The sequence below is a fragment of the Aspergillus tanneri genome (genome assembly GCF_003426965.1).
Source record: "Aspergillus tanneri strain NIH1004 chromosome Unknown AapTan_1_pilon_pilon_pilon, whole genome shotgun sequence".
NCBI classification, from domain to species: domain Eukaryota; kingdom Fungi; phylum Ascomycota; class Eurotiomycetes; order Eurotiales; family Aspergillaceae; genus Aspergillus; species Aspergillus tanneri.
The window spans coordinates 1,285,146-1,300,967 of NW_022984628.1; the positions used below are offsets into that span (position 1 = coordinate 1,285,146).

General features: G+C 51.5%; 6 protein-coding genes across 6 annotated transcripts; 3 read left to right on the forward strand and 3 right to left on the reverse strand.

Annotated features, from left to right (window-relative positions):
- Positions 1–92: 92 nt before the first annotated feature.
- ATNIH1004_002451 (uncharacterized protein) lies at positions 93–3,396 on the forward strand (the record flags this gene model as incomplete). The annotated part of the gene is made up of 4 exons (XM_033567143.1): positions 93–998; positions 1,415–1,838; positions 1,901–1,952; positions 2,010–3,396. 4 exons carry the CDS (start codon positions 93–95, stop codon positions 3,394–3,396), a joined length of 2,769 nt encoding a protein of 922 aa, XP_033429138.1.
- Positions 3,397–3,816: 420 nt separating this feature from the next.
- Positions 3,817–7,398, reverse strand: CDC60 (leucine--tRNA ligase CDC60; the record flags this gene model as incomplete). The annotated part of the gene is made up of 4 exons (XM_033567144.1): positions 3,817–4,422; positions 4,485–4,683; positions 4,749–7,246; positions 7,324–7,398. 4 exons carry the CDS (start codon positions 7,396–7,398, stop codon positions 3,817–3,819), a joined length of 3,378 nt encoding a protein of 1,125 aa, XP_033429139.1.
- Positions 7,399–7,772: 374 nt separating this feature from the next.
- Positions 7,773–8,632, forward strand: ATNIH1004_002453 (mitochondrial 54S ribosomal protein mL61; the record flags this gene model as incomplete). The annotated part of the gene is made up of 2 exons (XM_033567145.1): positions 7,773–7,811; positions 8,057–8,632. 2 exons carry the CDS (start codon positions 7,773–7,775, stop codon positions 8,630–8,632), a joined length of 615 nt encoding a protein of 204 aa, XP_033429140.1.
- A 463-nt stretch (positions 8,633–9,095) lies between these two features.
- Positions 9,096–10,275, reverse strand: ATNIH1004_002454 (rhomboid family protein; the record flags this gene model as incomplete). Its single annotated transcript, XM_033567146.1, has 2 exons — positions 9,096–9,816; positions 9,884–10,275. The coding sequence occupies 2 exons, from the start codon at positions 10,273–10,275 to the stop codon at positions 9,096–9,098; spliced, it is 1,113 nt and encodes a 370-aa protein (XP_033429141.1).
- A 1,621-nt stretch (positions 10,276–11,896) lies between these two features.
- Positions 11,897–14,137, forward strand: ATNIH1004_002455 (WD40 repeat domain-containing protein; the record flags this gene model as incomplete). Its single annotated transcript, XM_033567147.1, has 5 exons — positions 11,897–11,946; positions 12,063–12,079; positions 12,184–12,332; positions 12,435–14,051; positions 14,111–14,137. 5 exons carry the CDS (start codon positions 11,897–11,899, stop codon positions 14,135–14,137), a joined length of 1,860 nt encoding a protein of 619 aa, XP_033429142.1.
- A 673-nt stretch (positions 14,138–14,810) lies between these two features.
- On the reverse strand, positions 14,811–15,750 carry ATNIH1004_002456 (uncharacterized protein; the record flags this gene model as incomplete). Its single annotated transcript, XM_033567148.1, has 2 exons — positions 14,811–15,162; positions 15,242–15,750. 2 exons carry the CDS (start codon positions 15,748–15,750, stop codon positions 14,811–14,813), a joined length of 861 nt encoding a protein of 286 aa, XP_033429143.1.
- Positions 15,751–15,822: the final 72 nt, after the last annotated feature.

Sequence of the window (15,822 nt, forward strand, 5' to 3'; positions counted from 1 at the left end):
GTTGGTGGCGACATCGTCACCTTCCGATCATTGACTGTCAGGATATAATAAGTTTTCTGTTATTTAAATCAAAATATCCTGCAAAGCCCAACATGGCGTCGAATGTGAACATTCTTCTTTCGTCCTTCCCAGGACTTTCTTTACCCTCCACAGTTTCCTTCTCTCTTCCCTCGACCTCTACAATCTCGGATCTCACAGAGAAGGTTTCTTCATATATTCCATCATCTATCCCATTCCAGTCACTAGTTCTAACGACTACCAACAATATACAACTCATCCCCTCACCCGGACGTCACCTACGCGATCTGATTGCCCCTGATGGCGAAACCAGTACGACATCAAATCTGCTTCCCCTCCGCCTCTCAGTACCCCTGCGGGGTGGAAAAGGTGGTTTTGGATCGCAGCTTCGTGCAGCTGGAGGGCGCATGTCGAGTAAGCGAAAGCGCAACCAGGGCGATGACAACGGATCAAGCCGAAACCTCGACGGCCGTCGTATCCGCACAGTCAATGAAGCCAAAGCGTTGGCCGAATACCTGGCTGTCAAGCCGGAAATGGACCGCAAAGAGAGAGAGGAGCGTCGGTGCAGGTGGCAGTCTATTGTTGAGGCGGCGGAAAAGCGCCAGGAGGAGTTGAAGAACGGTGGTGGCAACCAGAAGGTCGACGGTCAGTGGATGGAAGATAAGGAGGAGATGAACGAGAAGGCACGGGATGCTGTTTTGTTGGCTATGAAGGATGGCAAGTGGACGGACAACCTACGTGACGCCATCTTGGGGGGATCTAGTACGAGCGCCAGCGCCAGCGAAGGCAGTGGCCAAGAGACTCCCAGTAGCTCAGACGAAGAGAGTGACCAGGAAATGGACAGTGCGCCAGGACCATCTGCATCGGTTCCTGCAGTGGCAGCACCAAGGAAGTACATTGGGTTTGATGAGGATGACGAGTTCATGAGCGATTCCGAAGAGGAAGACGAGCAACCCGATGACCCCAAGGGCAAGGGGAAGGTAAAGGCTTGATGGACGATTGGGAATACTTTTTTATGGCGTCTGCATGGGATCTACGTTTCTATCGGTTGTCTTGTGTTTTTCTTCAGCGTTCAATGCGGAGGGCTAGGGAGTATGGCGAATGTTCTGTATAGCATAGGATTTTATGATATCATTTCAACGAAACAAGCATCTTTTTTTATTACAGCACAGTCCTTCCCGCTGCTAAATCCGTCAGTATTGGTGGAGCAAGAAGTATGGGTTCGCCACCGCGACTTTTTACGGCGATCCGCGCCGACCGCCGATGCTATCAATCAGATCGATTACGATCGATCGGCTTCATCGCCGCATCCTTCTTCGTTCAACCTCCCAGTGGCATCCACTTTTATTCCGTCATGTTGCCGTGTCTGGGGCGCATGATCCCAAGACTTCTTCAGCTTAACGAGGCTACTTCTCGGCTGCCATACCGACTGCGATGTCTTCCCCAGAAGCTGCCGTCGCGGAGCTTGAACTTTTTTTTGCGGCCGCAATTTTCTCCCAGACAGATCTACAAACCACAGCAGCGTTTATCCTCAACCACCCAGTCTCATGCAAATCCATTCCCCCGTGCTGAGGATATACTTCCCGTTTGCTGTCCAGGATGTGGTGCATTCTCCCATACCGTCGAGCCCCACGAACCGGGGTACTACAGCAAATCCAGGAAGCAGACACGGAAGCTGCTGTACGAGGCGCAAAGGGTGAGTGCAGGACGGCAGAGAGGGCTGGAGAAATTAGAGGACTTGGGAGTAAAGGGAGAGCAAGAGCAAGCAGCAGACACGATTTCATTATCAGGCAACGAAGCGGTTGCCCCTAAGCCAAACCGTATGTACAATGTCCGTCTGCTCTGCATCACTGACCACAAGACTGATGCGCTTGTTCACCAGATGACGCACTTCTTGAAACCGCAACAGCCCCGCCTAGCGAATTTCTAGAAAGGTCAGGAATCTCGATGCATGTTTGCGACAGATGCCACGACCTGTTACATCATAACAGGGCGGTGCCTGCGGTCTCGCCTTCAATCTATTCCATTCGGGAACTCCTTGACGAGTCGCCCTATAAATATAATCGCATCTACCACGTTATAGACGCGGCGGACTTTCCAATGTCCCTTGTGGACAATATATATGAAGCACTTTCCTTGCAAGAGCAACGCTCGCGGAACCGTCGCGCAACGTTGGAGAAGTACCGCAAGGGAAAGAAACTACCGACTATTACCTTTGTCATCACACGATCCGACCTATTAGCGCCCACGAAGGAGCAGGTCGACTCGAAGATGGAGTTCGTGCGCTCGATCCTCCGCGAGACTCTTAACCAGGAAATGGAGGACTTCCGCCTGGGTAATGTGCATATGATCAGTGCCCACCGGGGCTGGTGGACCAAAAAGGTGAAGGAAGAGATCAGGGAACACGGAAATGGCATTTGGGTTGTTGGCAAAGCCAATGTAGGAAAGAGTAGCTTCATCGAGGCGTGCTTCCCCAAGGATTCAAAGAATCTCGAGAAACTTACGGAACTGGTGGAACGACGCAAGGCTGAGTCGACTATCCTCAACCCGTACGACTCGCCTGCTCTCAGTTCGGACAGTCTGTTACCCCCTGCCCCTCGGGAAGACCTCTACCCTGTCCTCCCTGTCGTGTCCTCTCTTCCCGGAACCACCGTTTCGCCTATTCGCATCCCGTTCGGTCGCGGCAGGGGAGAAATGATTGATCTTCCCGGTCTCGACCGCAGTGAACTCGCTGACCATGTTGTGGACGGCCACAAGCGTGATTTGATCATGACCAAGCGGATCAAGCCTGAGCGCTACAGTATCAAACCAGGCCAGTCCTTACTTCTTGGAGGAGGACTTGTCAGAATCACCTCGGTAAACCCCGGTGACGTGGTGATGGCCGCTTGTTTCCTTCCTTTGGAAGCACATCTCACTAGGACCGACAAGGCCATACCGATGCAGACACAGCAGCGCACATACCCCGGAGAGAGCATCATGAAGGAAGGGACTGGCGACGTCATAGCGTCGGCTGGCGTATTCGACTTGAAATGGGACGTCACTCAATCCCATCTACCGGTGTCGCTCGCCAAAGCCGTAGAGGACCGAGGAATCAAACCTCGCCCCCTGCCGTACAGAGTGATGTCGACTGACATCCTAATCGAGGGATGCGGATGGGTCGAACTCACCGTGCAGGTACGAGCCAATTCGCCCAGCTCTGAGGACAGTACACTACCCCAAGTCGAGGTCTTCAGTCCCAACGGACAATACATCGGGTCGCGGCCTCCGATTGAATGTTGGCGTTTCACGGCTGAGAAGCAGTCTTCCGACAGGCGCAAAAACGGACCCAGAGGGCGGCAGAGTATTGGCCAGATGAAACGGGCGCGGCGCGCGTCGTGAGTCGTAGTCGTTGGATACTAAGAGTGAGGATTCCAAATGAATCCATACCAACCCCTGTTTACTATTATCTACATAGCATAGCGATTGGTGTTTTGCAGGGCATAAAGGGACACTTAGACGGGGAATTTTCTGTACATCAGGTCTAACTATTTATAATTTAACTATCCCCCATCGATCTGGTAACTTTCTCGTATAGTCTTTCTCTCCTCTTTTCCTATTCTCTATTATCAATGTATATCGTACGAATTCTAACAGGTGACGTATAATCTTGAATGTTTATTGCATTGAAACTGTGTTGGAACGTGAACATCAAATATCATTGCGCTTCTTTCTTTCTTTATCTTGTTTAGTATATGTAGAGAGATCGTCTTGATATGTCTAGAAAGGACGAATTGGTAAAAACAACTCGCAATCATTGATCTACTCGGCAATGTTGGCGAACAGGAAAGTAGGCTGACCAGGCACGGCATTTTCAGCCTGAAGACCCTCTCTCCTCTCCCCAGTGCCCAGGACCTCGCCGGTCTTGCCACCTTCGTCAACGGCAACAATTTCGAGCTCCTTGCAACCTGTCGTCCGCTTCAAACCACCCTTCATTTCCTCCAGGACAGCGAATTCATCGAAGGGTAGCTTCCGAGCGAAGACGGTATCCGGTGCCTCCTTGTTCTGGACCAGGCGCTTCTTCAGACCCTGGACGAATGGCATCGCCTTCTTCATCTCACCCAGCTTACCGACCTTGGCGTTCAGCTCCTTGTCGTTGAACGAAATGTTGAGAGCATCGAAGGCTTCTCGAACAAGGTCGATGTACTTCTCCTGCCACTCAGGGTACTTCTTCGCGACATAGATCGTGATCTTCTTCGGCTTACGAGGGTCGAAAGTAATCGATTTGCCCTTGGAAAGCTTCCTGGCGAATGCAGCTTCTGCAGAGGTGATACTGGTGGATGTGCTCCGGACATAGTTAGATGCAGCCAGCAGTTCCGGAGACGGCTCGGGGACATCAGGGAAACGAGCAAAGTGGATAGTCTCAGGCTGTTTGGGGGAGAGGCAGGTCAACTATATACACTCTGGAAGCAGCGATGTGGGACACTGACCTTTTTGAGGACCTCGAGCCAGATATATTCGGCCCAGTGAGGAGTTATGGTGGCCATCAGAAGAGCCTGCAGCTCAATATAGCGAAGGATCATATCACGGTGCATTCCGACACCTGCCGCAGTGGCTGCCTCACGGTAGACGTCACGAGCACCGGTCAAGTCATACAGAGAAGACTTCAAGGCAAGTTTGAAATTTGTGCTAAAGTAGGTATTAGCTGCCATCCTCAGTGGATCTTAAGGGGCGTGCCGTGCATAGAAACTCACTCTTTATAATTTTTAATGGCTTCATGAGCCAGGTTGTTCAATTCATTGTTGAAAAGCTTATCCCAGAATGAATCCGCAGGGCCCGTACGCAAGCTCTCGTCCTTGGCAATTTCCTCAGCCCACTCCTTGAGGGTGTGCAGTCTCAGAATGTTGCTGTTTGCAACAGTTTCCTCGAAGTTCGCATCTTCAATTCCATCACCGGCGTCGGCAAAGGCGATACGAGTCGCATCGGCACCAAACTTATCGACAGAATCCTTGAGAGTCAGGAAGTTACCTGTGCTCTTGCTCATCTTCTCACCATTCAGGAGCAAGTGTCCGTTGGCACGGACACCACGAGGCCAGTACTCTGGCGGGAAGAGCGCAACGTGGATATAGAGGAAGAAAGTCAAGTGGTTTTGGATGAGGTCCTTTCCAGACACTCGGACATCCAATGGGTACCAGTACTCGAACTCTCTCCGCATCTGCTGTAGTGCGTCTTTGTTAATGCCACTCTTCGACACAAGATCGTCACTGAGCTCGCGTCTTGTGAACACATAGTCCCAAACCTCATCGATCATCTGCTCTGCCTTCACATCCAACGGCCCAGTCTGCGTACCGTAACGATCACTGTGAAGGAGGTGAGAAATCGTGTAGTAGGCCATGTAGACAGTGCTATCACTCAAACTTTCAACGAGGAATTGAGGATCCCACGGTAGCTTGGAGCCCAGGCCATAGGTCCTAGCGCAAGCCCAGCGGTTAAGCCAATCAAGGTTCTTCTCAAAGCCGTGCTTGGTTTCATTCGAGTAAGCATTGAGGGTGTTCACAACGTGGTTCAAGGTGTCTTGCTGCCACTTCGAGTCATTCTCTCCGTAGTTCAAGAACCATTGGCCAAGATAGGCAACCACACAATCATCTCCGCTTCTGCTGACGACCTTGCCCATAGGATCAGCAAAGGCGAAAGCGTCACCGCTATCGTACAGAGCCTTGCGGATCATATCCTTAGCAGCGCTCACCGGTTGGCCCTTGAATTCGCCCACAAGCATGGTGCCTTTATAAAATGCTTCACCATATGCCAACTCCTTGGCCGTCGCGAGCTGGTTGACGTCCTTGGGCGAGTTAATCTTGAGTTCCTTGATCAGCGCTGGTGCAGTAAGATTCCCATAAGTTGGGGTATCAATTAGAGGGAAAATCTCCAGCTCAGCCCACTCCTTTTTGATGCCATAGTATTCAGGCTTCTTCGCAAGATCAAGCAAAGTGGCATAGTCATCAGGGCTGTCTGAGGGAACGGAAGTAACAACGCCAGTACCCTTGCTTGCAGAGACACCCTCCATGGGCAGAATACGGACGCCTTCAGTGTGGAAGGAAAGCGGTGCGTTGACAAGGGTGCCAACAAAGGCAGATCCGGGTGCCTCCACGACCAACGGCAACTGATCCTGAGACTTGGGGAAGTGCTCGCTGTCGAAGAAAATGCCCTGGAATGCCATGTTCCAAGCGGCTCTCTTAGTGGCAACGAAATACTCTTTCTCCTTGACTTTAAAGATACCATATTCGATTTTAGGACCCAGGAAGCAGCAGGTCTGTCCATACATCGTCTCAGGACGCAGAGTAGCAGGGACAAAGTACACATTGGCATCGTCCTCAATCTTACCCTTGACCAACTCAGCCACTTGAGGTGCCCATTCCTTGACCCTGAGCTTCATAGCAGTGTACTCCTGGGGTCCAATTCCCTCGCCCTCAGTTCGGTCGTGGTCCATACAAGGCTGTCCATCCTTGGGGGAGTAGACGGTATAACGGTTGCCGTACTGAATCTTGCCCAATTCGTGGAGACGGTTCATCTGCCAGCGCACGAATGCGTCATAGTAGGGGTTCGCATCGGTAGTGACGAACTGTCTACGCCAATCGATTCTAGCGCCCAAGCTGTCGAGGTCACGAATGGCAAGGGGCGGGAAGTGCTGGAGCCAGTGGGCTGCATCGGCAAACTTATGGATTTCCTCCAGAGGGATGCCAATGGCAAGCATAATTTGGAACTGATACTTCATCTTCACCGTTTTGGCGGCGGCCTTGCTCTTCTTGCCGGAAAACTTCTCTTGTTGCTCGGCCTTCACCTCCTGAGCGGGAGCTACTTTCGTGTCTTCTTCCTGCTCTTCCTGATATCCCTCAAAGTTCTGGCCAAACTGCTTCACTTCATCGGCGAGCTTATCCGCACATGCCTTGATGGGCATACCAGTGCAGTGGAATCCAAGGGGGAAGAGTGCCCGCTTGCCCTCCATGCGGGCCACACCGGTCATGAACTCAACTTTACTGGCGGTGAAACTGTGACCTGCGTGCAAGGTTCCATTCATATATGGATAGGCCATGGTTCCGAAAAACTTAGGGTGTTTCTCGCGGAGTTCAGTAGCGGACATCGATCCCGCAGGAACCTCCGACAAGGAGGGAGCGTCGACCTCGAAAACCTTCTTCTCCTTCCATTGCGCCTGGTACTTCTGTTCGATAGCGATAAGGGTGTCTCGTTTCTCGGTCTGTGCCAGTCTCCAACGGTTAGTTTCATGTAGACAACGCACAGGTTCCCAAAGAGAGAGAGGGGTAAATTGCAAACATTTTCGAGTTTGAGAGTGTTCTTGGAGCTGTTGCCCGGGTCGAGCGCAGCAGCGGATGCAGCAGCGGCTGCCATGGCTCTCTCTAGAATGAGTCTGCTCTGTTGCAAACCGGAAATGGAGAGCCCTGAAGGCGTGCTGGGAGGGGAAGACAAGAGGTCGATCAACCGCGGGGTTAGGCTCTATCAAACTTCTGACTCGAAAGATTATGTGGGAGAGAGTGCCTGTCACTCACCGCCTGCCTTCTTCGCCGCCCACCAGAATATGTCACGTGATCTGATATCGTTTTCTTTCCGCCGACAGTCGCCAAAGATCAGGTGAGAGGTCCACGCCGTCAAGATCAATCCCAACCGATCTAAAACCGGTCGCAATTGTCTTTCCTTGCCTTGACTCTACCTCCGCTTTCTGCTTCTGGCAAGGAGACTGAGCTTTTGTGCTCTCCCCTGGCATCATGGTGAATCTATTCAAGCGGATGCGGAAGCTTCAGTCTGTATGTTCCGCTTTGTTCCTTGTACAAATGCATTTATAAAAGCATGATAGCTAATAGATTAATTTAACAGAGGGTAACGTCTTCATTCCATCACCTTCTTTCCTTTGTATTATTCCCCGGTACTTGACCGGATCAGGATCAAGTTCATTGCTCCGGGCGTGGCTCATACATACAATCGTGACATGTCGCAAGTGGCTAGGAGAGAAATACACACCCAGAAGACTAATACTATAAAAAATCAATAGCTCCTCAACGTCCGTGTCGGTACTGGTGCAGCCGTCTTTCCTACAGCTTCTTCCGCGACCAAAGAATTCCCAGCCATCACTCGCCTTCACCTCACATACGCAAGCAAGATCTATGGCGGACACCAGGGGGCGCGACACTTCTGGCGAAACTGCCTTCCTCGACTCAAGTACCATAATCCGGCGGTGCCGATGACCGTGAAGCAGACCAGCGATCAAGAAGGACCGGCTGCGCTGACGATATACTTCGCCGAACAGACAAGCAATGCCGCATCCTTGAATCCCTCGACGATCAGCGACAAGCATGCCCCAGAGCCATCATCAACGGAGAAGACCGCCGTTATGGACGTGAAGAACCTCGACTACAAGGAGATCTGGAGGAAGGTCAAGCTCATGACCGGAGCACAGGAAATCCCTGCGACCGCGGAGGAAGAGGCCGAGTTGCGGAAATATGAGCAGATGCGCCAACAAGCAGATAAAGACCGTGCTCGGGTAGCAGGCATTCGGCAGGCGAAGAAGGATCAAGAGCGCATGCTCCAAGAAGCTAGGGGAGAGGTTGAGAGGTTGAGGGAGCTGTAGGGTTGGGGTCTATTCGTGCCTGCCAAGTATGTCTGGGGGAATTAGAATTGTTATATATGGCCGGTTGTAGCATAGCCTTTTTTGTCTTTCTTGTACTTCGATCATGTAGTTCTAGGGTCTTCTTCTGCGCATTGTAATGGATTCCCACATCTCACACGTTATTTTCATCGATCCATAGATATTGAATAGTATTAGACACACAGTGTTCGATCCCCCAACTACTGTGCATTATGAGGGTGATGTAGTATGCCAAGATATGCCATGGAAGATTCATTTATACACCCACAGACATCAAACAATGGAGGATAGGAGCTCAAAACAGCTCCAACCCCTGAACACACTTAATTCAGATTCTGTACCGAAATCATGAAATCCGGAACCACTTGATACATTCCTCTTCCTCCATTTATTCCAATGACCAACCGAACTCCTAAAGAACAATGCAGCGCGCAATTCTCCACAATCACGAATGGTCAGGCGTGTAACTGGTTTCACCGAGCATACCCTGCCCGGCTGACACAGTCGGCGTTGCTGTCTGAGCTTGACTGGGTCCTGGCTGGCTCGACGCGGCCGGTTGGGATTGTGCTCTCCCAGCAGCGGCAGCCTGAAGTCGCTGGTCCAAAGCTTTGAGTGCCAGGGCACGTCGCCTCTCCGCCTCCTCCCGCTTCGCCATACCCCTCATGCCACCTCTCTGGTTGTTAAGAAGGCTGGGGAGGCCGGCCTCTCCTCTCGCGAGGACTTGTTGGTTTCCTGATGCAATATCTTCTTCTGAAAATGGTGTGCATATCTTCAACGCGACGAGGAGAGAATAGACCTGGTCGGAGATGAATGCAATCGGCGGCTGGATCGCATCCGGGAAGAGACAGGCGAAGGCAAAGGTTTCGCTGGCATCACCCTTAATACCCAACCCGTCCGTGCTGGTGCCGGTGAGATCTGGCTGCCGCTTGAAGAACCGCAGATATGACCAACTGGTCAATAATCCGAGCCAAGAAAGAATGGCTGCCACGTGTGTCCCAAACACCACACCGTTGAGCGTGTTCAACAGCAAAAACAATGCGGGAAAATGTTTGACGCGCATTTTCACCAGACCCTTGAATAGCGTTACTGTGTGCTCCGGTACGAGCTGCTTGAAAGCGACGAGGAACGAGGCTTGGATAGATATCCCACCGCAGATTTGGGTTACGCTATATAATCGAAAGTCAGCAACGAGAGCGTATTATGCCCGACATTCCGGATCAGAGATCCGCATACCTGCTGCTTGAGTTGCCTCTAATAGCCGACCATACAAGAAATAGAGGCACGATCACCACATTTGGGACAACCGCAATGGTGAGAATAAATTTCGCAAATTCGCGGGAACTCCATGCGCGCTCCAAGTACTTCCCACCGTAGAAGAGGGTGGCCGCGTTCAAAAGCACCGTGAAGATATTCTGTTCCACAAACGTCGCCGTGAGAATTGTCCAGGGATAGAAGATAAAAAGCGACGGTACGAGGGTCAAGTAGGGGATTATGGGAGTGACCGAAGGCGTTCCCCCCGTGGTGTCAATTTGACGCCATCTGGCGATGTTGTAGAGTAAGGAGAGTGTGAGCAGACTGATGAGACAGATCCGGGTCGCTGGCGGAATATTCACACGGAGAGCCATCTTGGAGGAGGGAAAGCTCTTGCGGCTGCCGAAAGAACCGCAGACCGCAGGCCGTCGATGAGAGCCCAACTGGGGTTGGAGGAGAATGAAGAAAAAGCGTCGCAGATAGTACTCGGTGGTTCAGCCGGCCGGGGTGGAATATCGGGCAATAACGCAGAACGCAGGGTCGGGGGTGGTTTGGTAATGGATCGCCGGGAGGTGATTGGCCCAGCATATTGCCTACAGGTCCGCCTACTGCAAGGTGGAAGGTCGTCCTACCTTGAACATGAAAATTTATCTACTTGGCATGGCATGGGCTAATTTCATGGATCTCTCTCTTTTTCTTACACTCTCTCTATGATGTAGTGCCACTAGGTCTGACTCCAAGGCCAGGCTGAACCAGGGTTCGTCGAAACGATACCAAGCCCTCACTAGCCTGTCCCGATATTTCGTAGACAAATGATGACTAATTCCAAGTGATTCCATATCACCTGATGTCCACGCTAGTCCCATCCAGGGAGCCCCAGCAGGCCGGCACTAGCACCAAAAGTGGGCAAGCGCCCTGGCCGATCATTTGGCCGTCAGAACGCAGTCACAGCCAGAGTCACTCAAACTTATAGTAGGCACTTAACTTGCTCCGTACATTTAATACTAAATACAAGGGACCCAGTGGATTTCCCAACTGCACGCTAGTCCATAGGCTAGACGCCACAACGAGACAAGCCCAAAAGTCCCAGGCCCAGAGTCAAAAAAACTACGAAACAGCGTCCCGGAGCCGCCTGGAGAAATCCCAGCTTTTCTTAGTTGGGTTGGTAACCCTCTTCTCCAGTCCACTCCTGTCCTTGTCCTGTCCTGCTGATGTTCATCCCCATACCTACTAACCAATTTCAATCTTGCCTTGTATCCTTACGAACCGATCGATTTATCTGCTAAGTTCTAACAACCTCTTCCCCGTTCATCTCTTGTCTCGATCCTCGATTTTCTTTCCTTCTCTCTCCCTTCTCTCATCCGAATCCACCCCTCTCTTGCCCTCTCGCCATCAAATCTACCTACCTTGCCTACCTCTACCTGCAGCTTCCAACCTGCGCAGTCCACTAGCGGGTCTGCTATCTTCAAGCCACACTTTTGGTGTCGGTTTCATCCCGTCCCGATATTCGTTCATTCATTCTTCACTTTTCTCTTTCCAACTTCTCGGTTACCCATACCCCCATTTCCCTGGGAACCTATCAACGCTTTCTCAAAGGGTACTTTCTGCCAATAGGATGGTCCGCCGTTCCTTGCCTTTTTTTTGACACTGCTATCCTCTTGGTTCCCCCCGACATTCTTCCCTTTTCATCCTCGCCATTCAACGGCGCGTTCCCTCCCTTCCCTGTCGCAGCTTTGACCCTCTGCGCCAGTATTTCCTTGATTGTCCACCGGAAATTCCTGCATCTCGCAATTTGGTCCCTTCACCAAGGAACCCCCCAGCAAGAACAGTCCTCTCAGTTCGTGGACTGGTTAACTTGCCCTTTTCTCCAAGGCTCCGCTTTTCCTAAGCTTCAGTTGTCCTGCTGTGTTCTTTTGTGCCTTGTTCAGCGGAGATATCTCTCATCACTGGAATGCTAGCGGATCCTCCACTTTACTAGCTGTCATACATGTAACAATGGCACGGCCTGATCTCACATCGCATCACGTTAACTACCTAATATGGAGGTATGTTGAAACTCCTCCAGATTCTCATCACCAAGCATTTTTGTCATCAGCCTCTCTACCCTTTCCCTTGCCTTTCATATCTCTGCCTGACTCCGTGACTGATTTTTTTTTTTAAGGTACCTTCAAGAATCAGGTTGGTCTAAACCTTCTGAAGTTTTTTCATCTGCTTTCTTCTTTTTCTTCTTCTTTTCTTTATTTCCTCCCCCGTTTGGATTGTCATCTAACCCAGTCGCATAGGTCATGGCGAAGCCGCTGTGACGCTGCAGCGCGCATGGAATCGTGATCCGCAGAGTTTACCCTTTGCGCCTTACATTAGAACTCATGCACTGGTATCACTTGTTCAGAAGGGGCTACAGTACTACGAGTTAGAACATTCCCTCGATAAGGTACGTTCCCAGACCTTTTCCACCACTTTTTTTTTTTTTTTTTTTTTTTTTTTGGATTTCTCCCTCTGGTTGAATGCACTGGACCTAAAAAAGTCTTTATAGGAGGGGAATCCAATCCCTTCTTCAGCGTCAAATTATTTTTTCGGGCCAGCAACGCTTGAACCGGACATCCCTAAAAATCAAAGTGGCTCGGGTGAGGGTGTTGGCGGCGGCACAGACCAGGCGCCAGTCTCGTCTGCTAACATAGTCGCCCGAGATGGCGCTGGGATCAACGGTCATCTGACAGCCGACCCTACCGTACCCCAAACCGCCCCAAAGAAATCTCGCAAGAGCGATCGTGGGGAGGCTACCACAAGTAATGGGGATGAAATGCCCATGGATGTTGATTCGAACGGCGTCGCCCATGAGAACAAATCGGCTATTGCTGCATCGCCAGCCCTGGTGGACACAGTTGTGGATGGCGACGGAGATGTGAATATGGGCGGCCGACCGGATTCGCAGGACCAGGAACCGGCGCCGCCGCCAACCTTTACGCTGACCACTGGACACAGCGTTGGCGTCCAGATCACCCCCGCCAAGGCCGCCGACCTTAGCCCCGACACCGCCGTTCTAGATGTGGCTGAGTATGATCACGTGACTCGCACACTGTGGCGCCCTGGAGATCCAACCGTTGTCGTTGTAGCGGGGGATTCGTTCTGTAGCTTATGGAAGATCTCGTTATCAGCAGCCCCGGTGCAAGAGAAGCTTGTGGAAAGCAAAGGCGACAACGCCTGCGTCTCTGCTGTAGCCTGGGACCCCACGGGCCAGAAGTTGGCCGTAGCCACCTACAATGACATGAGAGGCTCGATTACCATGTACGATGTGGCAGGAAATGCCGTGGATCTCTTACCCGAAGTCCCTCGCATGATCACGGGCCTGCATTGGGCGGAAAGTGGCCCTCATTTGATCGTCGTGGCGTCCGACAGCAAAGTCTCCGAGCTGGCTCTCTGGGATGATTCGCTGCGACCCGACGAGTTTCCTCCCCCGCAGGTGATTGACGGGTCTGTGTATGATCTCAGCTGGTTGGGCCGAACTCAAGCTTATGCCTGCGGCACCGGGGTGATTTATCAATGCGACGTTGACTCCAGCATACGTATTGCCAAGACATTCTCGTCCAGTGACGCCAGCAGGCCTTGGACATTCGTTCGGTGCACCACTGTGGGCTCGGCGTCCGTGGCAGTGGCTGCTTCGTCGTCCGACTCCGCATTCTGGATCCCCACCCATGATTTTCATCTCGACCAGGCACACGAAGGCGATATCACATTGATAGAGCTCAAGCCCAACTCAGCTAGTCCATCGCAACAGGATCATCCGTTGGTCCTTGCGTCCACCTCCACGGATGACACAGTCAAGATTTGGCATATTGACCTGGAATCGAAACGGTTTCACTGCGTTCATCGCCTGTTTCTCGGCTCCAGTTCACCCGCCCTCGCCGGAGGCTTCTCTCCAGATGGATACGCTCTAGCCGCCGCCAGCAAGGACCAACTATTTATTTGGAATGCTCAAAGAGGAGGCACGGCGATGGCGACCTGGGTAGTACCAGGCGTTCAGGAGACCAAAAAAGAAGAAGATCCCAGTCCTATTACAAATGGTCACAACGGGACCTCTGAGTCGGTTCCTGATCGTTCACTGGCATGGGACACTGACAGTAAACGGCTTGCTTTCGGCTTTGGCAAACAGGTACATTCTATATCTCCGATTATCTGAAGACGAACGATTATGCTGATCACCGTACATAGATGGCAATAATCAACCTGCAACGCTGATATCTCTCGTACGCCACAATAGAACTTGATTCCACGGCGGCGTAACGGTCTCTGTCTGCTAAGTAATGCTATTATTGGCATACACGAATACCTTGTGCTTCGGCCTCCAGAAGGGAAAACTAGCATGCGGACTTGCTTATGCAGCCGACCACCGGTACCTCTTGTGGGGGACTTGTTCCTCCCGTTGGGCTATCAGGCGCATTCCGCCAATTCTGGCTGTTGGAAATCACGAGACATTGGGAGCACGACTATAGCTGCGATACATCGAATAGCAGCCCAACTAATAACCCGCGTAAACTTACAAACTTGGTAGTGCCTTCTCTGCCATCATCTACTTCATTACAACATCTACTTCGGTACATTTTTTTGGGTTAGACGGTACACAACGGCGCAGAATATTGGGATTTATGATCGAAAAGTGGCGGGTGGCGAATAGCGTGCCTTACGGTGGACATAGTGTTTGTTCTTTTTATATTATCTTTTCACAATCGTTTCCTTTAACCCTTTCACTTGTACTATTTTTACTCGCCATGGCTACTGAATGTCAGATCACTCTTATTTATCTTCAACGCAATACCGGTTCTGGCGAATGGTTGGGTCTGGTTCTGTTACTACGAAGGCCGACAGGTTTGCTACGGTCTTGAGCGACAACTAGGTAGTCCGCATGTGCGTGTTAATCAATTGGATACCCTTCTAGTTCCCGCGACTCAGGTCTAGCAATCCCGGGTTGCATGTTTTGTCTCTCATCCCTTCGCAGTTTGCGTTCTCTTTCTCGGTTATGAAAGCCTTCTTCGATATCATTCCATCCCCGCAACCATGCAGTGATCCCCTCTAGCAGCGATTCCATGTTGCTCTCATTGAGGTCCTCAGTCTCCTTGTTTGTCCACTTCTGTCGCGAGGTTCGACTGAGTCGCTTGGCCGATGCCCAATCGTGCTTTTGCCCCCTCAGGATCCAGCTTTCGAATCCATGAACGGTGCCTTTCAGTGCTTCCCGCTCCGCCGATCCTTCCGCGATGTCGGCCTTCCTGCAGTGGGAGATAGGAATGGATGCATTAGTCCCCAAAGAATTCCAGGGAAAGCTCTCCGTGGTGGGGGTCAACTCACAACTCATCCACTTCTTGTTCCAGGTCCAATATCCTTCGCGCCAGTTCTTGGCGTTCGCGAGTGAAGAGGTCATAGATGTGCGATGATTCTTTGCGGCGATGGCATATTTCGGTGCCAAGCGTCGTCACCTCGGTGAGGACGGCCGTGAGCTGAGAATGCGATCGGTCGTTGATGGAATGGATCGGGTCGATTGGAGGAAGAGAGTCAGTAGGTAGTGTTGTAGCACCTAGCGGGGAACTTCGAGGGCGACATTTGGCAATCTCCCGGGTCAGGCTTGGACGAGGGTCAAGGAGAGACTCGAGAGCATCGAGATGCTGGTGCAGAGTCATGGAGTCGTCTGGTGACATGGGGGAACTCTGCGATAATAGATCTGCCAGTCTGGAAAAGCGCTCCGGCAAAGAGGACGTCGCATTGTTCTCCGGATCGGCGACATCATGATCCCTCTGGCTGACGGTGGAATGCGGAGGCGATGGTTGCACCAAAGTTGGTGGAGAGGGGGAATGTTCCATAGTGGTTGTCTGTCTTCTCACAAATCAATAAATAAATGATTTTTTTGTTTTCTTTTCTCTTCTGTTTCCTTT